General features: G+C 50.2%; 8 protein-coding genes across 8 annotated transcripts; 4 read left to right on the top strand and 4 right to left on the bottom strand.

Annotated features, from left to right (window-relative positions):
• Window positions 1-86: 86 nt before the first annotated feature.
• M430DRAFT_57669 (hypothetical protein) lies at window positions 87-1,347 on the top strand (the record flags this gene model as incomplete). Its single annotated transcript, XM_024868685.1, has 4 exons — window positions 87-288; window positions 510-700; window positions 733-1,206; window positions 1,237-1,347. 4 exons carry the CDS (start codon window positions 87-89, stop codon window positions 1,345-1,347), a joined length of 978 nt encoding a protein of 325 aa, XP_024722495.1.
• A 1,314-nt stretch (window positions 1,348-2,661) lies between these two features.
• M430DRAFT_224245 (hypothetical protein) lies at window positions 2,662-2,979 on the top strand. The gene has a single exon (XM_024864693.1). The coding sequence runs from the start codon at window positions 2,679-2,681 to the stop codon at window positions 2,853-2,855; it is 177 nt and encodes a 58-aa protein (XP_024722494.1). The 5' UTR covers window positions 2,662-2,678; the 3' UTR covers window positions 2,856-2,979.
• A 220-nt stretch (window positions 2,980-3,199) lies between these two features.
• M430DRAFT_224244 (hypothetical protein) lies at window positions 3,200-4,044 on the bottom strand. The gene has a single exon (XM_024864692.1). It carries the CDS (start codon window positions 3,890-3,892, stop codon window positions 3,323-3,325), a length of 570 nt encoding a protein of 189 aa, XP_024722493.1. The 5' UTR covers window positions 3,893-4,044; the 3' UTR covers window positions 3,200-3,322.
• On the bottom strand, window positions 3,935-9,547 carry M430DRAFT_118734 (hypothetical protein). Its single transcript, XM_024861723.1, has 3 exons — window positions 6,265-9,547; window positions 5,942-6,214; window positions 3,935-5,885 (listed from the first exon to the last, which is right to left on the bottom strand). The coding sequence occupies exons 1-3, from the start codon at window positions 9,286-9,288 to the stop codon at window positions 4,134-4,136; spliced, it is 5,049 nt and encodes a 1,682-aa protein (XP_024722492.1). The 5' UTR covers window positions 9,289-9,547; the 3' UTR covers window positions 3,935-4,133.
• Window positions 9,548-10,667: 1,120 nt separating this feature from the next.
• Window positions 10,668-11,766, bottom strand: M430DRAFT_26834 (hypothetical protein; the record flags this gene model as incomplete). The annotated part of the gene is made up of 4 exons (XM_024865456.1): window positions 10,668-10,988; window positions 11,036-11,371; window positions 11,421-11,611; window positions 11,673-11,766. 4 exons carry the CDS (start codon window positions 11,764-11,766, stop codon window positions 10,668-10,670), a joined length of 942 nt encoding a protein of 313 aa, XP_024722491.1.
• Window positions 11,767-11,913: 147 nt separating this feature from the next.
• M430DRAFT_17891 (hypothetical protein) lies at window positions 11,914-13,180 on the top strand (the record flags this gene model as incomplete). Its single annotated transcript, XM_024863760.1, has 5 exons — window positions 11,914-11,971; window positions 12,339-12,417; window positions 12,468-12,636; window positions 12,700-13,022; window positions 13,090-13,180. The coding sequence occupies 5 exons, from the start codon at window positions 11,914-11,916 to the stop codon at window positions 13,178-13,180; spliced, it is 720 nt and encodes a 239-aa protein (XP_024722490.1).
• A 161-nt stretch (window positions 13,181-13,341) lies between these two features.
• On the bottom strand, window positions 13,342-14,442 carry M430DRAFT_26833 (hypothetical protein; the record flags this gene model as incomplete). The annotated part of the gene is made up of 2 exons (XM_024865455.1): window positions 13,342-14,062; window positions 14,117-14,442. The coding sequence occupies 2 exons, from the start codon at window positions 14,440-14,442 to the stop codon at window positions 13,342-13,344; spliced, it is 1,047 nt and encodes a 348-aa protein (XP_024722489.1).
• A 3,430-nt stretch (window positions 14,443-17,872) lies between these two features.
• Window positions 17,873-20,989, top strand: M430DRAFT_224158 (hypothetical protein). Its single transcript, XM_024864690.1, has 5 exons — window positions 17,873-17,958; window positions 18,085-19,291; window positions 19,400-20,408; window positions 20,471-20,865; window positions 20,915-20,989. Exons 2-5 carry the CDS (start codon window positions 18,224-18,226, stop codon window positions 20,963-20,965), a joined length of 2,523 nt encoding a protein of 840 aa, XP_024722488.1. The 5' UTR covers window positions 17,873-17,958; window positions 18,085-18,223; the 3' UTR covers window positions 20,966-20,989.
• Window positions 20,990-21,822: the final 833 nt, after the last annotated feature.

Here is a 21,822-nt window from a genome sequence, read left to right as displayed (position 1 = left end):
GGGGTTCGTTCTGGGCTGGGCGTGGCGTTTTCAGAGTCGTTGATGTCGTCGTCGTCGTCCGTCACCGTGACCGTGGGCCGCAAGAGATGGCCGACAGAAGACGGCGGGGTGGAATTGCTGGTGCTCTCTCTCGTCGAGGGCAGATGGTGTTGTTGGAGATGTGGGAGTGGGAGTGGGAGTGGGAGTGGAGGTGGAAATGGGATGTACAGCAAGGTTACGGGACTTGCTCGATGCACAGCACCGTGAGGCAGATTGGAAATTGGGCAGCGGTTAGCACCTGGGATGGCGGTGGGTCGCTGGTCGTCCAAAGCCTCTGACACCCATGGCTGCGCTAGGCTCGATCGGGTCACGGGTATATCGTAGCGGCCAATCACAGCGCCCAGCCCGCGCTCTTCACCCTCCCGGCTGTGCTGGGCTGTACTGTGTACCTGATTGTACGTTGAGTGCATAAATATGAAGGCGAAAACGAAAACGAAAATGAAAATATCAACGATTAATATTAATATTAGTTCAAGACCCATTCCGCCTTCTGCGGCCTATCCTCTCTCGAGACCCCCCGATTACCTCCTCTCCTCCTCGTCCAGGCACACAGGCACGCGAGAAGCGGACTGCCCGAGTCGACACGAGTATCGCGGGGCGTACTCTGTGTCGAGTGACGGTGGGGCTGGGGCGGAGAGGATGGATACAGGACAAACATATTGTGTGTATAAATCCGGCTGACCGACATGGCAGGAAAAGGCCCTCAGCCATGTCGGACAGACAGCCAGTCAACGACAGTCAGTCCTTCATCCATCTCCCGGTTACTGGATACTGGATACCGTCTCTATCGGTGAAGGAGAACGCCTCACATTACCCAGACAGCCATCTTGCCATGTGGCCCATCGGGGAGAGATACTTTGGTACCGCCCCCATAATCTGATCATAAATCATGGCCAAGCTCGTCTCACGAGGGTTCGGGAAGAAGGAGCAAGAGAGCGAGGGCGACAAGTTGACGACGACGATTTCTCCGCAGAGACCGTGTCCACAGTTCGAACTTCTGACGCCTCTAGACTAGAATACGTGGCTGCAGGCCTGCAGCACACCCTCGAAAATTCGAGGTCTCGCATCGAGGAGAGGGACAGCCAGTGTCTGCGCAGTATTGAGGCGCCCATCTGTTTTATACTCCTCGCTGCTCTCTCCTCTCTCAAGAAGCTTTCGCCTTACTCTGTATGTGTTCATCGCGCTCTGAAGGAATAGATGGGTGAGGGGGTCAGTCAGTCAGTTCACCCCATGACATTGACACCCTGGAGGGGATGCGCCCTTCCCTGGAGGAGCACCCTCACTACTGGACCTGTCTGTGGTATGTAGCGTCGATCAAAATGGCCCAAGCCGCAGCTCCCCCCTGGACTCCTTGAAGCAGGGCAACGTACAGAGTACACGCCTCTCCAACGTGACACTGGCACTGCTGTAATAACACGGTAATAAGCATTCAGAAGTCGTGCATGCACCAAGGGTTTTTTTTCTTCCTTTTCCCCCTCTCTCCGAGTCTTAATTTGACTTTTCGCTTTCGTTCAAATGCCGACCACGTACTCATTCGGACGCGGACGAGGACGAAGACGACAAGAACGAGGAGGTACAGTCGGAATGTATCCTCACACTACATTAGTACGGAGGTATGTATCCTGTCTTGGAGAGAGGCGCACAAGGATCCCATGGCTATCGATACCGCTTCGTTAGCTGCGGGCAGGCCTTGCTTGCCGGACATACCTAGTTCTGAGACCTAAAGTCGTCTGTCTTCTTCCCAACAACATAGGTGTAGACATCTTATCTGTAAATAAGATATCTATCTATGAGCGAAAACGGGGTGCAAAGTCGATTCTACCTCCAAATCGTGAATATATGCGTTGTCTTTCCCCTTGTCCGCCACTCGGCATGGGCGTGGAGGGAGGGGTGAAGGGTGAAGGGTGAAGGGAGCTGTAGGGTAGGACGAGAACGGCCAGGCCCCCTCGTCCCCTGTCTTGCCGTCCCGCGGACGTTGTAGTCACGTGATGAACCCCCGTCTTCAGGGCATAGGTAGGAGCAGGTGTATAAGGTTAAGAAAGACAATGTGATAATGTGCTTTTTGTATTCCCTCTACTCCATATGCTCTATCTGTCTACTCTAAAACGTTTTAAAGTGACAGCGAGACTCCTATGGAAAACGTTTAAGTGCAGCGCGCGCCGACTTACCCACCCCCCCCCCCCCCTTCCTCTCCCCCACCTCCCCACAACTCCAAAAACCAAACAGACTTGTAAAGCTTCTATCTCGTCCTATTGCCACATAAATCTATACAAACCCTCCAATCTGTTTCGATAGAAAGAACTTGCTTCCAGATCAGTCGAGTCCAAACAATTTTATCATTCTCGTCTATTTATACGCAAAGGACAGCGACCCCTCCCAGCAAGACGCAACCCGGTATAGAGTCTCTCAAGTAATATCCTACATGTCTCTTTTAGGGCCCTTTTTTAACCAGCTCCAGTGTCCTAATCTATGCTCAATGCGTATCAACTTATCTATAACCTATCTCCATTGACAGAATATCTAGTGGAAGTTGGAGCACTCGAATACCTAGGTACCTAGGTACCTACCTTATGTATGATGATCACCTACCAAAAACCAGTCCGCTCGCAAAACACTCCAAAAAGGAAACATAGCCAAATATGAATGTCGTAATACCATCAAAGCCACCTTTCAAAATTTGGCAGATCATATGCTTTCTCTCTTTTAAAATCCCTTTCTCATCGCATATCATATTGTTCTCCTTCCTCCTGTCGAAGAAACCTGTGCTCCCCAGATTTGGTTGCTATCACTTCTCGAGAGTTGGCCACCGGTATTGATATCTTTCAGATTCTCTGATTTCTTCAACCCCTACGTTTTCCTGCATCTCTATGTACTTCATTTACATATATATGTACTTCGAACACGTCAACTCGAGCGGGAAGCTCCACAAGTTAACGGGCCAAGTTCTGTGTGTGGATCAGATCACCGGCCGGGCCGCGACGGTAGCTCAACCGTTACTGACGTGCACGAAATCCACGATGAGTCTTATATTGACCTCAGTAGGTAGGTAGTCACCACAGCATACCCGTGGAAATAAGTAAAGTGGATGACCATTTCTTTCCATCGAACCATGCACAGGGGAGGGGTGATCAACATATTGATTGTGTTTCATCCATCAACTTTGCCCTTACAGTAGTCAAGTATCGAGAACCAAAACGCTGGTACACACAAGTACCGAAACGTCCCTGTTCATACCAGGGACATGCCTGCAATCATCGAACTTACGGAGTCAGAGGACCGTCGCTTAAACGCGACGATTAATTATTTGCCTTGAGGTGTCGGAAACTCCGTGCCTATAGAAGCATTCCGGGCGCTTGGAAGGCGGTTGCTTCGAGTAAAAGGGTATGTATGTATGTCTCCCAGGAGTTTCGAAGCTGTCCTGGCCTTCACGTCCGTTCTCCTTCCTTCCTCGGGATGTAGGAGACCATGGGGGGAGTCGCTGGAATTGGGGTAGGTTATACTTCCGTATGTGTTCTACGAGGTCGCTTTTCTGCTTCTTCAAGTACATTATCGAAAAAGAAGGGGAGAGAGAGAAGGGGGGGGGGGGAGGTAGAGTATCGGGGGAGAAACAAACCCTGAGAGTATTAGTGGCGAGTATTCCGGGGTGTCGATGTTTGGAATGTGGAAAATCGGCTGTGCATATTGTATATGGTATGATGCGTTGATATAATTTTACTTTGTGCCACCTGGACGGAGTTGAGATGTTGGAATAATAGATCCAAAGATATCCTTCCCCTAGCTGTCTGGCCCCGGAAAAGGCCTTTGTCCATCTCAGCTCCCGCAGACAAGAGTGCAAGTTGGTGTATTCGATCATGAATCACTGAAACCAAGTACATAACTAGAGAACTAAGACCATACCTTATATCACTTGGCCGATGCACACCAATCACTGCAGCTGAGGATATTCACAGATAAATGTCATCCATTCTCTTGTTATACAATCTTGCCGAATCCCGCATTGCTGTAATACAAATTCAAAATCCCAAGTCCGTTCCACACGACTAAATTCCCAAACCGTACGCCCCCATCCTACCGTTCACTTTCCCCGAGCCTCATTATGATTGCAACTGCGATTCTTGACTCGCCTGAAGAACCTTCTGCATCGCCTCGATATCGGTGATGGTGTCATTGAACACATCCACCAACTTGGCCGCCACGCGGTTTCGATTGTACTCTCCTCTCATTGCCCACAATGTATCCATCAGCTCGCGATTGATTTGCTCTAACTGCTCAATCGAACATCCGCTAGAGCCCTCTACAAGTCTTTTCAGCAGGTCATCGAGGAAAAACTCGTCGGTGATAATTTCTTTCTGCGAAGAGGTCTGTGAAGCTGGATCGACAGGAGAATCGTTAAGAATATTAGCCATGCTTGCCTTCTTGACTGCCGAGGGCTGACGAGAGGGTGCATTAAATGGTGGTACTGCGGGGTTCTGGGAGTACGAGCTCCCTGAACTTGGAGTTTGAGAACCATACGTCTGTACAATATTGCCACGAGCAAGACCATGAGCCTGTGAATGGGGCCATGGATCGTCACTGCTGGTGTCGCCCTGAGTGTTATTTTGCTGACTCTCGGAATTTCGTTGGGTATCTGGTAGTTGGGAATCGTGTGCAGGTTTTTCTACAGGACTGGATGAATGGCCACCAATCCCATTGGTAGCCTGCGTGCTCCATCCATCCGATGTCTTCTTGCCAGATGTTGTTGTGGATGCATCGTTGATCAACGCAGAAGGGGAGGTGTCATGTGATATTTCCTGGAAGGCTGATCGCTGAGAAATTTGAGTGTTTGCGCCGGTGGTGTGGTTTGAAGGGTTCGAGGAACCCCGGAGAATCGCCTGCCGTCGCTTATCAGGAGGTTGCATCCCTTGAGAATTTGAATATGCCTGCTGGTCATGATCCTCTGTTCCAGTCATATGGACGTCGTCACCATTTTGGCGTGAAGGGACTGAGGTCCCATTATGGGACTGTGAATGTTCGGACCCTGCTGATACACCATTCGACAGACCACTTGAGCGTACAGGGGTTGCCAACGCGGTGGGCAGTCTACCCGGAACGGCTTCACCAAGGGCTACTCCGCTGTCTGTAATGTCAGACCGGACAACAGAATCAAACCCGGCGATTTCTGCTGCTCTCTTCCTGAGCTTCTCCTCCTTTTCCTTCGCTCGTTGCAGCTGTCTTAGATAGACGTTCTCGCAATCAGCAAAAGCAGGCTGAGCCTCGATTGCTGCAATATCGACCTCAACATTGGCAAGAAGCTCTTTTGCCTTCAAAGCCCGATCCTTGTCACCAATGTGTTTTGCATCTTTCGCCAGGGATCTGATGTCAGCTAGGAAATCCTTGGGTCGCGCATAAAAGCCATTTGACAGACGTTCCTCGATCGTCGTTGTTTCTAAATTGTAGAAAAATTTCCCACTGGCAGTTTCACGTAACCCTTTCACACCATCCTTGTTTACACCCAACTCAAATGGTCGAAATTGTGGTATGTCTGGGCGTACAAAATTGGGATCCATTTCGTCGTACAAATACTGGATCTGACTTTGTGGGATTACAGGAGTCCGAAATTTCTTGTACTTCCTATTTATCTGGTCCATGATTGGCTGGATTTGAACCTTCAATAAGTTCAGGAGTTGATGGTCCTTTTTCTTCTGTGCTTTAATCTCCTCCTTGGTTGGAGGTCTAGGAGGTGGAGGAGGAGGAGCGATTTCGAGCTTCTCGAGCTTTCTCTTCTTGCGGTTCATTGGCTCTGGGAAGTCCTTGGGTGCCTTTCTCACATACGTGATAATGTTAGAAAAGAATTCCTCTCGATTAGCCTAACACAAGTCAGCAAGCAAAGTCACTTCATTCGTCAGTGGAAGAAGTCACTCACTCGAGAAGGCCGGTTAATCAGGAAAGTGTTTTTCTTTGAGAATCCAAACAAATCTCGAACCAGTTCCGGATTCACTTTGTCGGGTGGGTTATCGGTAATGCCTAGAACCAATACAGGATCGGTAGGAGGGATAGCTCGAAGCAGCCCAAGGAAGGTAGTAAGCACAGCTTCACTTATAGTATGGTACCATGTGTCAATTGCTGGCAGATATATGACACTCGGTTTGTGGCGTTTGACTTCAGCAAATAATTGCACGATTGCGGTCTCGGCAGACTGAACGAAGTTAGTGAAGGTAGAAGGAGGCAATGAATAGAATGAATTACCCTGGTGGAATCACTATAGATCGTAGGGAGGTCAAAGCTTTGAACATGTAGGCCTTCAAAGTGATTCAATAGAGCACCACCGATATAGGCTTGTCCCATGCCCGGTTCACCACCGATGAGCAGTCGTGGGCGGAACACACGTGATTTCTCGAATTCTTGTTGCATGGTCTCCCGTCCAAAACCATGGTCATCATCATCGTACTGTTCATACAGAGCCTCTTCTAAAGCTGTTGTCTTCTTCCTGATAGGAATCAAGCTATCCACAATACCCTCTATTGCCTTAAGCTGATCTCGAAGAAGCGGCTCAACCAGTCTGGGAAGTGGAGCTGCACCCGAAGAAGTTGATCGTTCGGATGAAGGAACCATTTTCTTTATAGATAGCATGAAATCCTTGGCCGTGACTTTGATCTTGTCTGCATCGACTATGAGTTTTTCATTCGAAGAGTAGATTTGAGGATAGGTTCTCTGGATGGCATTAAGGGCAGCTTCAGTACAGAGAGCCCGCAGATCAGCACCTCCATAGCCTTTTGTGACATGGGCGAGAGACTCTTTGAACTTGTCATCTATTCCCCAGTCTTTCGTGTGAATGTTGAGAATAGATTTGCGACCCTCGAAATCGGGAAGAGGGAAGTAAAACTCTCTGTCAAAGCGCCCAGGTCGCCGCAGAGCTGGGTCGATGTTGTCGGGTCTGTTCGTCGCACCAATAACGATGACTTGCCCTCGGCCATCCATACCATCCATCAGTGCAAGCAATGTGGAGACAATGGAAGCATGGATCTGTTCCTGTTTACTCGACCGAACAGGAGCAAGGCCATCAATTTCATCGAAGAAAATGATACTAGGCTGTGTCTTCCTTGCCTCTTCAAAAAGCAACCGTAGTTGTCTCTCTGCTTCACCAACCCATTTGCTCAGAGCGTCCGCACCTTTGCGCATGTAGAATGTGATCTTTCGTCCGCCAGTTCCCACACTAGCCGCAAGGGCCCTCGCAAGGAGAGTTTTACCAGTACCAGGAGGTCCATGGAATAGGACGCCTCGAGGAGGAGTGACGTGGAACTTCATAAATAGTTCTGGGTATAGCAGTGGCATCTGAACCATTTCCTTTAATTGGTCAATGTGGCCTGCAAGACCACCAACCTTCGAGAAGTCGACATTCTGATCGACACCAAGGGGATCAGCGTCAGCCAGAGCTTTCTGGCTCTTGACCTTGCCGAGATTGGCGGGGGTACCAGAGAGCGTTGCAGTGGGGTCATTGTTCGTTTGGCCAAGCGGCGCGAGTAATCCAGACGGAAATGCAGACGTAGGTGTCATTCCCGCATTTCCTCCTACATTAGTCGGACGCTGAAGTGTTTCGTCGTCGCTACTATCGGAATCAACACCACCAGTAGCGCCAGTACCCCACGGTCCGCCAATGACTGGTGTCGGACCTCCACCCCCACCGAATGGACCGAAAGTGGTGTATAGATTTCGTTCCCAGGGTTGGCTGGCGCCACTGCGACCTCCTCTACCCCTTCGAGTAGGTGTTGGAGCTGCGTCTTCTTCGTCCTCATCAGCGGCATATATCTGATCCATTGGCTTGATGCTGTAATCCACAGGCTTTCTTTCACGACGACCTTTCACCTCGTATAGAATATCAGGGTCGCGTCGAGGGCGTCTCCGAGTTCCCGATTTCAGGTCCTGGAGTTCTTCTGCTAACTCATCTTCATCAAGCTCAATTTCATCATCAGAGGCACGATTCCCACGCCTTCTAGAGGTACTCTTTGACTTTCCAGACGCACCGCGTCTCCCTCTTCTTACTGGGCTTGATTCGTATTCATCATCATTATCATCAGCTTTGGTCTTCTCAGGCTCTGCATCGGATGCCGAAATCTCATCATCAGAAGGCTCCTCAGGAGGCTCGAAATCACTGCTTGCCTCGGCCCCGGTCTTGCGTTGCTTTGATTTGGAACCCCGAGTTAAGCGACGAGATCCTCCTGTGGTTTCGGCAGCGGTCGTATCTTCTGCGATATCCGAAACAACGGCTGAGTCCGCAGCATTCGCTCGAGTACTCCTTGTCCGCCCCGTACGCGCTAGAGGAAGATCATCAGATTCTTCGTCGTCGAGACCCACTGCTGTCTGCGCCTCACCCCCATCCGCATCTTCGTCCTCAACAGGGGCAGCAGAGTCGTCGGGGATTTCGGTAGGAGCAGCATCTGCCTCTTCCTGCTCGTCGGTGCCAGCAATCTCGGTAGGCACGTCTTCGCCTTGTTCGTATGAGCTCGTCTCGTGTACTTCCTCCTTGATGGTAGAAGCAGGCTTCTTGACACCTTTCGCACCTCGGGTCAACCTAGCACGTCCGATGGGCTCTGGACTTCGAGAAGCTCGTATTACGTGACGGCCTGAGGTTGACAATTCGATTGGCTCGTCACCCTCTTCTGTGCGACCGCGTGTTGTTCTTCGGGTTGAGATTCCAGCACTGGTAGGTTCTGCGCTTGCTCCTGCACGCGTGCGAGCCGCACTGCCAGCTCTCGTGGTGCGGCCTGGTTGAATAGCGCTGTTTTTAACCTTCAACTTCACGACCAGTGCTGGTTTCTTCTCTGGTATAACCTCCTTATCGCTCTCGGCCTCAGCCGATGCAGCAGCACCTCGGGGACGTCTAATCGGTCGCTTAGATGTAACTTCCTCCTCGCTGTCGTCGTCGTCAGGAACAATGTCCTGAATGTCGCTATCACTGTTCTCCTCGTAATTGACCTCTTTCTTGGCAGCTTTGCGCACCGCTCTCCCCGTCTTCTCGTTCATCTCGACTTCCTCTTCCTCCTCTGGTTCTGAGAATGAGTCTTCTAACAAGCTGTCCTCCTCATCGTCGTCCGTCACGTCGGAGCCTCTATATCTGGTACGTTTTCGCGGTGCCGCCGACGCTCTCTTCCCGTGGGATCGTGACTTCTTGGCAGACTTCCGTGGTCTATCTTCCGACGGGTCGAAGTCCGTGTCGTTTGAATCGGACTTGTTGGGATCGAAGTTGTCGAGTTTCCGCTTTGAGCTTCCCATGACGAATGCGCCCACTTATCTAGGCAGATATACCTTGCGACAGATATAGAGATCGGATACAGATTGATTGAGGTCGAATGTATGCTCAGGCGTGCATCATTTCGCGTGAGGTTTGTTATTCGTGCGGGCGTTGGCTGACGTGCTCAAGCGGAGATACTGGATTTGCAATTGAAAAAAAGACGCGAACTTTAATCAAGAAGAAGTCTACGACCCCACGCCCGATGCGCAGATGGGTTGACGAGATGCAATAAGAGTGAATGGATGATTTCTGAAGGTCAAGTGAAGTCAAGCAGGTCGCAGGTATTCAAATCAGGCCCCGGCTCGCGTAAGCGAACCAGACCCGCTAGCGTTGCGGCACCACAAAAGGTACAACCAAGCGATACTTCGCGCACCGTCCTGCAAAAAGGATTCAAACAATGCAGATAACGCATCGAAAGAGAGTATTGGAACTTTCCAAATAGCTGCATTTCATCAATATCTGAGCTGCACTTACTTGGCTGAGGCCCCAGAGCGCTTGGCGGCCACTGAGACGGAAGTTCAAAATCGGTCAAAAGTGCCCAGATCAGGGTGAAAAGAAAGAAAGGAAAGGAAGGAACAGCTTGCTTGTGAAGTAGATCATATACACGCCGCCGTCGACCCCCAGCGAATGCGGCTTAAAAGCTTATTGCGATTAAGCTCCTTTTTGTTCCTGAATGCGGGGAGGCCGATCACGTGACCGTGCTTGTTTCATCGTCTCAATCGTCTGCAGCGGCATCTCTAGGTTTTCTCCTAACTACCTAGGTACGCTGACAACTCTCTTTGAAAAATATTCGAATATATTCCTTTCAATCTACTACTTGGTCACCGCAGTTGATACAACAAACCCTACAAGCCTGGGGCCATTTTTTGTGTAGATCCTTGGGAGCGACCCCCCCCCCCCCCAAGGCTTTGAACGAATCTTATGATTTTGAAAAGCTAATCTCCATGAGTATTTCTGCTCTAGTAGACTACCTGGTTGTTTACAAAATCTTTGTCAAAGAGTGTCTTAACTTCTGAGCAAATCTCTGATTCGGGTACTGAAACCGCTGAACTGGTGAAGTATAATTAATCTTCAATTAACATTGATAGCTGCTGCTATTCCTGCATATCATACAATATAGGAAGCGGAGGAAATGATATAGAGTACTAATACCAATCTACTAATTGGGTATTGATATACCTCTGGATTCGTTAAGAACCATTCGACCATTCCGCCTGCTATGATGATGGCGGAGAGAAAGGGCCCAACAAAGCCACTTCGCCATTATAATTGTGAGTCTTCCGACACTCTCTTAGATTAAATAAGTTGTAAAAAATCATAATAACTGACAGCCCACGCTACAATTTCTACGTAATTAAAATCACAGCTTAGAAGCTCTCATCTTAATACTATCCGTTCTTCGACCTTCATCCGCCTGTTCCGCTACGGTCAAGTCGGGCAAACGGGCCGGCATGATTCTCCTAGGCACCGCCCCTTCCACAACGGAATACTTCGAGAAATCTGTCATGCCAGTATATTCGCGCAGGAAGTCCTCGTCCAACGCGAGGAGCCCATTCACGGTCTTTGCCGGCGCACGCAACATTGCCAGGATGGCATCCGAGTAAATGGTCGGTTTTCTAAGATCCTTCTTGGTACTTGGATCTTCCTTGGTCATTGCGGCTGTTGCTGCAGATTCAATGGACTATTCATGTTAACTATTTGTGTCGTTCTCCCGGAGAGAGGTCATACCGCAGCAGGCCAGATGCTTGTTATAGCCATCTCATCCCTCTTCTCCCTCTCAAAATCCATGGCTAGACCCTTGGTCAGGACGCTCATTCCAACCTTCCCCATCGCATATGCGGTCTTTCCTCGGAAAAATCGAGAATAGATAGGTGGGCTGACGACGATTATCCGCCCTTTCCAACCATTGTTCTTGAAGTGTGGGAGAAGAGCCTGGACCGTGCCATAAAGGCCCTCAGGGTTGACACGCTGCATGAGCTGGAATCTCTTCATGGGCGTATTCTCCACTGACGCCCACCATATCGCGCCCGAGTTGTACACGAGGACATCGACACGACCATACGCCTGCCGGGATGTCAGCCACGGTTCAGTCCAGCCGCGACAGGGATATGACCTTGATGGCGCCCTCCACCATTTCCTGCACGCTCTTGAAATCTCTTGTATCAACAGGGATGGCAGTTGCCTGACCCCCCGCCTCTCGAATCTCGCGCTCGACTGTGCTGATGGTCGACTGCGGCGAATTGGGATCTGGCGGGAACGGCGTCACTGCGTACGCATTGCTCGTCGATTTTGCGGCTACCACAACTGTAGAGGAAGAGATAATTATTAGGTGAATTTTCTCCTTCGAATCTGAGAGTGCGCTTACCTGCATAGCCGTTCTTTGCTAGGTCAATAGCTACCTGTCGGCCAATGCCTCGAGAAGCACCGACGACCAGGGCAACTTGCTGAGTGGGAGCCATATTGTTTCTTATTGTGTTAACTGAGCCCTCTCTGGAAATAACGGGGGTCCGATCTTGAGCAGATCATTTCGAGTGTCATGAGCTTGCTTCTATATCTTGCCTCATTGAATTGAAGCTCGGTACATCTCATGATTAGAGCATAGAAAGATGTTTAGTGATCAAAGCTTCCGTCGGCTGACCCCGCATGAGCTTACCCCATATCCCTGTCAGTCAGTAATCGACGTCTGGAGGTACCTTCGGACATAAATGTGAGGGAAAGGTAGCGATTTGGTATCATGTGAAGCATTTCTTTAGTTTATTCTTATTTATCCAAGAACACCTTTTTTTTTTTGGAAAAATATCGCGAAGTCAATTGATCCTCAGCACCCGAAGAGCCTTCAGCGACCTCCCGTACAAATATTAAGTAGCTTTACTCGCTGACCACATCAGTAAGGATACAGAAGGCATCATGGGAGGCCATATAGATTGTTACATGGATTGCTATCAGTATCACTAATCAACTCCTTCAACTGTACCGATAACACCGACATATCAAATCTCCTATGTCTACCCCTTGCGCTGACTTCCCAAAGCCTCATTCTACAGCGTCGTGACCCTGAAATACCTTCTCAAGAACCGTGAAATACTCGCATCCCATGATGTGACTGTTGAGTGAGTTCTATCCCCAGCTATCAAGTATCTCAATCCTAACTTCCAAACAGCTTCATCCCCATCTTCCTCGGGGGCGTAAACCACGGCTCTGGAAACAAGCCTCCCTGGAGCCTCCCCGCCAAAGCAGTCTATGGAGCATTCGATGCAGCTCGCACAAAGAAGTACCACGGGATGGAAGAGATCGAGACGCCTGATTTCTTCCCTCCAGTGACCCTCCTCGTACTAGCCCCCTCCCCTCCCCCTCAAAGCTTCCCATCACACCCCAGAAACTAACCCTCGCAGCCACAACGTGCACTCTGCTACATCAAAGCCAGATTTTCTCGCTCTACCTTCGAGCAGACATGGCAGCTGCTTATGCGCGCCATGTGGATTCCTCCGCACGTCAATATCAGCATCCCGGAATCCCTCCAAGAAGTACTCCGCGGAACGAACTTGTTCAGCGAGAAGGAGGTAGAGCAAATCATGCAGGCCGCAGGCGAGAAAGAGTGGAAGGATAAGCTAATGGCGAATACGAAGAAGGCCCTTGATTTAGGGGCGTTTGGAGCACCGTGGTCTTGGGTTCGCAATGCAGAGGGGAAGGAGGAGCCGTTTTTTGGCAGCGATAGGTAGGTCTTCTTCTCTTGAATAGGCGCGCTGGATTTGGGAGAGGAATTCTGATCGTGTGGGCCTTAGATTCCATTTCATGTGGGAGTTTTTGGGCTTGCCGTGGCAGGATATTGCGGTGCTGCCGAAGGGTACGGAGAAAGGGCGGGCAAAGCTGTGAATGTATCCCTGAGCTAGACGAAATGCAAGAGCTCAGTTGGCGCAGATTAGGCGCAGAAATAAACCTAACCACAGCTATGATGCCGGATCGCGTCACTTCAAACGTAACGTCTTGGGTATAACACATTAACATGGATTTTGTCGTTGTCACATACTTGGATATCATAACCCCCTAGCTCTTCTCGCCTCTTCCTCTTTTTTCTGTTCCACTCTTGCCAAAAACTCCTGTCTTGCCCTATACGCCCCTTTCGATTTACCAGCCGCATCTAACTCATCCTTAATGCCCTCCTTATCAACAAAGCCCGCCCAATCCATCGCACTCTTCTCCACGGTATTCAGCTTCTTCGCATCCTTGGTCAATGCCGTAATCTGCACCCCGCTGTCCTTTCTCACACCGAAATGTAAGTCAGTCCTTGGCGGTATATCTGACACTGGCTCAAATACAGACCTCCGGGCCTTCTTGGTCGGTCTTTTGGGTTTAATGGATGATAAGGCATCTTCGATTGCGGGTTTGGTAGAGTTGTCTTGAGAGGCGAGGAATAGCTTTGCTTCTGCGGAGTTCCGGGGGACCAGCTTTTGTTCTATGTGGACTTTTCCGGCAAAGTTGTAGGTTCGTTTGATCATTATCATGGAATCAGGCCCATCACTCAGTGTACTGGGCGATCTTGAGTCTTTTCTAGCTTCCTTGGGATCTGGATGTAGGCCATCCCGTCTTGTATTTGGACTCAAGGAGCCGCTTGAATCGATCGGTGTGCTGGTGTTCGTGGATTGATTGTTTTCGGGTCCTTTTGCTTTCGTTTTGCCAGATATCATATCTGCCCATAATGCATCGACATCTATTGTTGCGGCGGACGCATCAGCGAGAGGTTTCTTTTCAATCTTCCTACAAGAAACATTAGCATCTACCTTTAAAAATCAGCGTAATGGCAGAGCATACTCCAAAGCTCGCATGCTCCTCGTCTTGATCAAGCCTCCCTCTCCACCTTCGTCCTCATCCGCCTCCTTGTCCTTCTTCCTCCTCTGCTTCTTAAGACCCTTCACAATGATCGCCTCATCTCCAGAATTTTCAAACCCTGCATCTTCAGCCTCGTCATCCTGCCCTCGTTTCCTCTTCGCAGATTTGGATTTCTGTTTCACAGTCGCCTCCTCAGCTTCCGATTCCTCGTCCGAGGAAGCCTCCTCGACAGGTGCGGCATCGGGCGCAAAGTCAGAGTCTTCGGAAGAGGCGTAGTCTTCATCATCGGGGATGAGTTCTGGGGGCATGGTTGGTTGGTTGTTGATTTGAGGATGGGTTTGCCTCGCAAGTCTTACTTCGTAATCACGCGCGACGAGGCTGAGAAATCTGCACGGATGCCTGAGGCTCTAACACAAATCAGGGGGAGCTTCAGCCTCATCTTGTCTCGTCCGATTTTCTCCAAGTGCAAGTGCTCAATGAACACCAACAAGCATAGCCTGTCCTCGGTACTTCGGAGCCTTAGATAGAGAGATAGCACTATCTGTTGCCTTACCATAAGCTTCGACCAAGTTAAATTAAGTAATGAAACTCAGTCACGATAATAATCTCTCGCGGCTGGGCCGGATTGAGATCAGCGATGATATCGTCATAGACTCATAGCGGAGAGATGAGAGATCATGACCGGCAGTGTATAAATTGGCAGGGTCCAGAGACTCCAGCCTTGTTTCGTATTGACAAGAGCAATCATACAGCAACAATCAAATCAATAATAAAGCCACAATAATGAAGACAAATAAATACAAGCAACAGCAGTGTCTAGGTACGGAGTAGATTCTGGGGTAATGAGTAATTGATCCCCGTCCCCTGAGCGGTGAGCCCGAGGATTACGGAGTACGGTACGATTGAGTTCTTCGTATTTGAGGGGGGCATGCCGAGGCTGTCTCATTGACGTTCGCCATTGGCGGTTCAGAATGTGGTTGATGGCGAGATAAAATGCCCGAAGCATTGGGAATTTCGCATTATTCGCGATAGGCGTTGCATCATCCACCGCAATCCACTGCATCCACTGCATCCACCACACCCATTGCACGCATGCCGCCTTCCTTGCATGATTGCTCTGTTTTCTGGAGTCTGTATGCTACTAATTGCCACAGCGTGAGGGGTCTGGAGAGGGGTTTTGCAAGGAGGGCGGACATCTTTGATTCTTCGGGCTTCGTGTGAGTGGGTATTATTATCCCCGTATCATCGTATGCTTTGCTGCTCTCTGGACTAACCTTACCGGCCCCCCCCGTCGTTCGTCGCAGCAGCGTCATAGTGGGACGGCGATTGGCTCGCCCGGCCCTGCCCCTGGGTCCTCCGTAGTTCACTGACGGGTAGTTAGCCAACCGCGGTCTGGTGAAGATCGCCGAACACCTGTCTACTTATCACCAGCTCGTCCCTAGGCTTGGAGGCGTGGGCTAGGAGTGGTCAGGAGTCCTAAAACCCATGCCGTTGCTTAGCTGTTGCCGCAACCTCCGTAGAGCTGTACTCTGCCTCCGTAGCCCAGTATAGTAAGTAGTAGTTAGTAGTGGGTGGGAGCGGAGGGATCACGAATCACGATAGAACTCAGTGGAAGTGGCGGGAGATTCTTCGAAGGAGAGAGACTCTGAGAGACAATGTCGTTGGAATCGGCAAATGTGGCTCCGGCAAGCCTGGGAATCTGGTGCAACCCTTCATGGGCTATTATTATCGACAGTATTATCTCTCCGGCCCAATGATTACGAAGTAGTACTTCATACTTTCCTCAGCGCCCGGGGACGAGGCTGTCAAGTGTCAAGAGCCAAAACCCCACCCGCGATATGCGCAAAAGCTTTTCGCTCTACTACATACTACTACCCTCGTAGTTCGTACTCCAGTGTACCTGTACTCGTACTACTACCGAGTAGTTTCGAGCTGGCCACTGGCACTCCCCACAGATAGGACGAACGGCTTGTTTGGCCATGACAACATCCTTTATCCCGCGCCCACCTTGTACGGGGTGTCCTATGCTGTGGTTTTGATTTTTGAAGAATTTCATACTATGCAGAGACCAGCCGCCGCGTCGTACCCCGTAAAGAACTCCTTGCCACTTGGTCCGCGGCAAAGCCATGCATGCATGCTACAACACAGCCTGGAATGAGGGGAAGGGATGCGGCTGGACCTAGAGAGTTCTCGTGAGAACTGTCAACTGTGGCCGCTATCATCTATTGAAGAGGCGCCATCTGCCTCCTTTTGTCCTCCGTTTTGTTTTCTACGGAGGATTTATCCGGATAGGATAGGATAATATACTGTAGTATGGACTACTACCTTGTAGTCTATAGCTCTACTAGGTAAAAGTAAGAACTCATATCAGACTCTCGCTTGCTGGGGACCCGTAACATACCTAGGCCTATGTAGCTTCGCGTCCGATTCCCCCTGTGCCCATACCAGGTCAGAGGACGGAGTAAGCAGGCAAGCTCAAAGAGGAGAGGCTCCTGGCCTGTCGAGAATCATTCGAGAATTGAGGTGCGTTCTGGCGGTTGATTTGGCATTTACACGCGTCTCGTTTCAAACCCTTCGCACGCCGCACCAGCCAGGTGCCCGTGGGCCAATGTCCAGCCAACTCCACCGTCTATACTGTGCCATCAGATGCAGGACATGGATTCTTTCTATGCAGCAGGCTGCAGGCGGCTTGAAGGGACTGATGCCACCCTTGCCCCATGGGCTCTGTGAATGAGGCGCGAGAAGCCAAGATCCTCCAGTATAACAAGAATAAAAAGCCCTCCAGAAGGAAGGAAGAAGGATCTGAAGGCTCGGCGATCCCCTGAGTTGGTCCTCAGTAGTCGAGTCGTGAGTCCGTAGACTACTGCTTCGTGCCTGTGCGCAGACCTCCGACTGCTCCGGCACCTGGCTGCTCTAAGTACAGTAACCTAGTAGCGGATCTCACTCCCCTACTACTCCGGAAAGGTGTTGAGACAGAAATAATCGGCGGACTCCAACAATGAAGAGACAACGCCAGCGTCTCGGTCGCCCAGATCCTCTTTGCCCTGTATCTCGTGTAAGGTCGTGTAGTGAAGACGAATAGAGTAGAATAACCACAGACGCTGCTTGCCCAGGTACCGCCCGCTCCAAGCACGGCACCGTCGTATACATGAAAGCACAGTGCCTTGAGGTACCCCGATAGTGCCGTACAGTTTACCTACAGAGTACATGGCATGATGGCCTGGATGGGCGCTAGTCCTAGAGTAGCCAGGCGCCCTTTCGAACCCGCCCTCACGAATAACTCTCCTCCCTCTCCTGCCGCTCTCCTCAATCCAATTCTCGACATTCTTCTCTTGGGCCCTGTCTCGATCTCTGCTGTTGAGGATTCCCGTCCACCCCTCTTCGTTTTCCTCGTCGTCGACGGCCTTTCGTCCTTCTTCGTTGTTTGTGTATTGTCCTTCGTTCGGTCCCGCTCGTCCTTTCGCCTACGAGCATTCTTCTGTTCATTCCTCTCCTACTGTCGCTTCTCCTGAAGGAAGTACACCCCCGAGGAGAGAGGTTGCTTCGATACGCACAATAATCCCGTGAGATTGCCCGCCACGACTTCGATAGCTCTCCCTCCTATTGTCGTTGCTCGTCGTGGCTATTGTGAGAGACAGCATCGTCTAGAACCGCGGTGAAAGTGTGTTCTGCCTGACGCGAGATCCTTCCATCCATCCTCTACCTGGCCGCCGGCGTCCTCCTTCGATTCGGTCCTTGCATCAACCGTTAGCTCTTGTTGATTACATCGTACAATCTTCGTAATAATACTCCCTTCACTAGTGTTTTTCTTTCCCTAATTGAAGGTTCGTTACACACATCCATCTTACGCGCTTGTGGCCATTGTGTAAAAACAACTCCACCTCCCAGATCCAACTATTGATGCAATGCTGTCTCCTGAACATAGTCGACTAACCACCTCTTACGCATAGATCCTCCGCTTCTACCCCTAACCTCTACCTACCACGTCGTCCTCGAAAACGAAGAACGAATGCAGCTATAAGCCCAACGCCCAAGCACCGAAAAGCTATCTGCTTTTTGGGTACTCCACGAACGCAGTCAAGCTACACTATGGCTGCCCTCGTTCAATCATACCCCCAGCAGTCTAGTACCATTACCATGCTCCAGACGCGTCCGTCTTCAGCATCAGGGATCCTACAATCTTCTTCACAGACCCCATCACACCATCAATACGCTGCCACTCCAACACAGATGCATCGGAACAGCTTCCATGGGATGAACAACGGCATGATGTCAAATTATCGTGGGCCTGCACCGATCGCTCCATATGCATTCACTAGTACCCCTGGACTCGTGACCGGATCGCGTACGCAAAGTGGCCCTCACCTTCGAGCAGACCAAAGAGCTTCTTCAACTGGGGCTGTTCCGACTACGTCTTCGGAATCGGCAAATACAATGAACCGATCACAGCATCTTACTGCCGCTTCTGTATCTACCACATCGTCGTCGTCTGATCACTCCTCTTCAAGCCAAAGGTCAGGCCCGGGGGACGATTCGTCAGTTTCAAGTGCTGCTCGAGCTCCTACTGGAAATTCTCGATCTCAGTTGACTGTTACACCCACTTCCAGCCATTCCCTTGCCGCTCCACTGGCTTCTCCAACGACAAAAACTTCTCCTGATCGATATCGTCGGCCAAATAACCGTCGTACAGAGTCCTCTCCGCAATCCAACACTCAGGCTTCGGCAATGCCAAATACTATGCAGTTCTACGGTAGCAGCACCCAACCACCCATGGCACCTCCCATCACACTCCAGGAATTCAATCTTCAGATCCCACAATTCTTGAGACAACTTGGGGCTTACACTCCTACTCCAGGCGTCGTTGCTGATGACATGCAATTAAATCGCCACATGAGCCATGAACAATCACAGAAATATCGGCGTCGGAGCATTCATACAATTGACGCAGCCGAATACTCGCATGGTAGCGGTTTGGCATTACAACAGCAGGGATTACGTCTGGTTAACAGCGCTAACGGCCGAATTGACCAGCAGCAACAACACCCCCTGCGAAGTTCTCCAGTTGTTGCTCCTCGACCGGGTGCTTCCCATGGACGCAGCGGAAGCAGTGAGAGTACAAATTCTGTGCGGAGCAACCATCATTCTCGGCCAAATTCTGTGAGTTGTCCCTCGAAGCCTCTCTGATGCATTCACCCCTATCCGATATTCTCACCAAATGACACTCGTTTGGTCCTCAATTTCGCTAATGCGCTAACGTGGAATCAGGTCAAGCGAGAAGCAGGCATAGCGTCCATGGCAACTACAAACCCCGCTTCGTCCTCGTCCTCCCAAGCTGCAGAACAGACATCGTCCAGAAATGAATCAGCAAGGCTTGTAAATATCCCCACCCGTGGTTCTTCTTCCGATGCCTCAAAAAGAATCACCAACCCTTCTCCTTTGTCCAAGCCGATGGCAATGAATCCCGAGCCCTCGGCTTCCAAGGATTCGTTCGCATCGACAGTAAATGCGGCTCTTCAAACGCCGGCAAAACCAACCCACGCGCAGGCCGCCCATAGCACGAAATCTCAGAGCCCTGCTGCAAAGCAGTTGGCTGCCTTAAATGAGAAGGATGGCAAGAAAAACAAAACTTCGCGATTGCGGAGAGCCTTCTCGTTTGGAAGCGCTGCAGAGCTGCGTAAGGCCTCAGCCGAGAACAGTGCTGCCAATAACGCGGCCGTAGCGGCCGAGAGCGTCAAACTTCGAAAAGAAAAATACCAAGATGAGCAAGAAGCCGAACAGGCCCGAATTGCTCAACAACAAGAGGCTGGAGGTATCGGATCTGGAATTTATTCAGGACAGGGTAATTTCTTCACGGGCTCGACTGATAATCTTTCTATATCTTCGACAGCATCATCCGCCTCGATCATGATCAGGAAGATGGGCCGAGGTATGAAGAAATCTACTCGATCTCTTGTTGGATTATTCCGGCCAAAGTCTGTTATCGGTGTTCCCGCTGCGGATGCTGCTCTACCAGAAGTTAGCCAAGCTCAAGTATCCATGGTTACTGTGGAGGCCGAAAGGGAGAAGGTCAACGTAAATGCAAACCCGCATGACCAAGCTAAAGGAGGCACTGGATATCCCAGGCTGGAGAGAAACTCTGTGGATGCAGCCAATACTAGCAACGAACGTCTCGGAAGCTCAAGCACCGAAGATTCCGCAGCTAGGAAGAGTATCGTCGGTGGTGAGAAGGAGCGTGCAGAAGTTCTTGCGGCCGTCAAGAAAGGAATTCTCAAACGTGAGCTATTTGTCTTTGCTGCAAACTCTAATCAGTTCTAACATTCTTAGGCTCTGGGACAGACTCTGGTAATTCTTCCCCAGTCATACGCCCGGTACTCGACACCAAGACAGCAAGCCTCCAGTTGCCACAAATCCCACACGTCAACGACTCACCAAGTTCTTCAGCCCCGAGCACACCCAGCGATGAACAACAGGGTCATAGGCGGACTGGTTCAGTGACGTTGGGTGGTGAGGACTATTTCATGTCGGCTCTGCGGCTCCGAGTTGACTCGAAGAGCGTCCCGGTAACTCCACATGGAGGAACCAAACGAAGTGCCACCTTTAGCCCCCGGATCCAATTTCACGACACCTGGCCCAGCGGGGAGTACGACCGTAGAGGCGAGATTGCCACTTGCAACCGTTTGACTCCAATGCTTGCTCAGCAGATCAAGGAGGAGCTTAACACTTTCAAGATGGTAAGTATGTTCCTGAAAGATGCGTAGAATATGGTACTGACTCCACAAGCAGGAAATGGAGGTGCACGAGAATTCTAAGATCTACACACACTTTTTCTGACGAAACCACGATTACGGCTGCTCATACGGCCCACGAAAACCAACTCTTCTAGCAAATTGCGACTACAAACATGTTGCTATGCACACATTCAGACTTCCAAGGGCGTTCATTAGGTCTCGCATTACACGGTGTACCGGAGTCATTCACATCTGAGCGATTTTGTTGAAGACTATATTCTTTCATTAGACTGGCGTTGGCCTCTCTTTTACGTGCATCCAGGAGGAAATCAAGAAGAAGATTATGGACAGAAGATAATGACAGATGAGATGTAATGCTGCAAAGCTTTCCAATCTGGGAGGACATCGTAGCGTACTATCGGAAAGGGCTAGCAATCTGATTTGTACCTTTCAATACGATAGCATTCTGTCTAAAAGTTTCGATCTTGGTGGCCTGTGTCTTTGATGCGGATTCTGAGTGGGGCTTGGGGGGTTGCATTTCTGGTCAATGTTCTGATCGGGGGGTTGTCTCAATTGTCATACGTATACTCGTTCCATCACATTGTACTTCAGCGTCTGGTCATGTTTTCAAGGGGTCGGGAAGCATGGTCTCAATAATCAAATGATACTCATTGGCCGACTTCAGAAACAGCTTGGCCTTTTGAAGTTCATGAAGAAATTCTCCCTTGGTAGATGTGTAGTAAATGCATGCAGCAAATGTCATACGCAGGCTATTTGAATGCCTCAGGTACCTTAGCTGGATTTGATGGGCTCCTTATCATGTTGATAAGGGTCCAGGTACAACGGTGCAAGGCTGGTGTCAAAATATGAGCCAATGAATGGAGGGCTCGTAGAACATGTGTAGCCTCGCCTCGTCGAACGCCCAGCCTCGTCAGTCAGGCGCTAAAAGTTTTTCGAGCA

Source organism: Amorphotheca resinae (genome assembly GCF_003019875.1).
Source record: "Amorphotheca resinae ATCC 22711 unplaced genomic scaffold M430scaffold_4, whole genome shotgun sequence".
NCBI lineage: Eukaryota > Fungi > Ascomycota > Leotiomycetes > Helotiales > Amorphothecaceae > Amorphotheca > Amorphotheca resinae.
The sequence above is the reverse complement of the archived record's forward strand: the minus strand, read 5'-3'. Positions and strand labels throughout refer to the sequence as shown.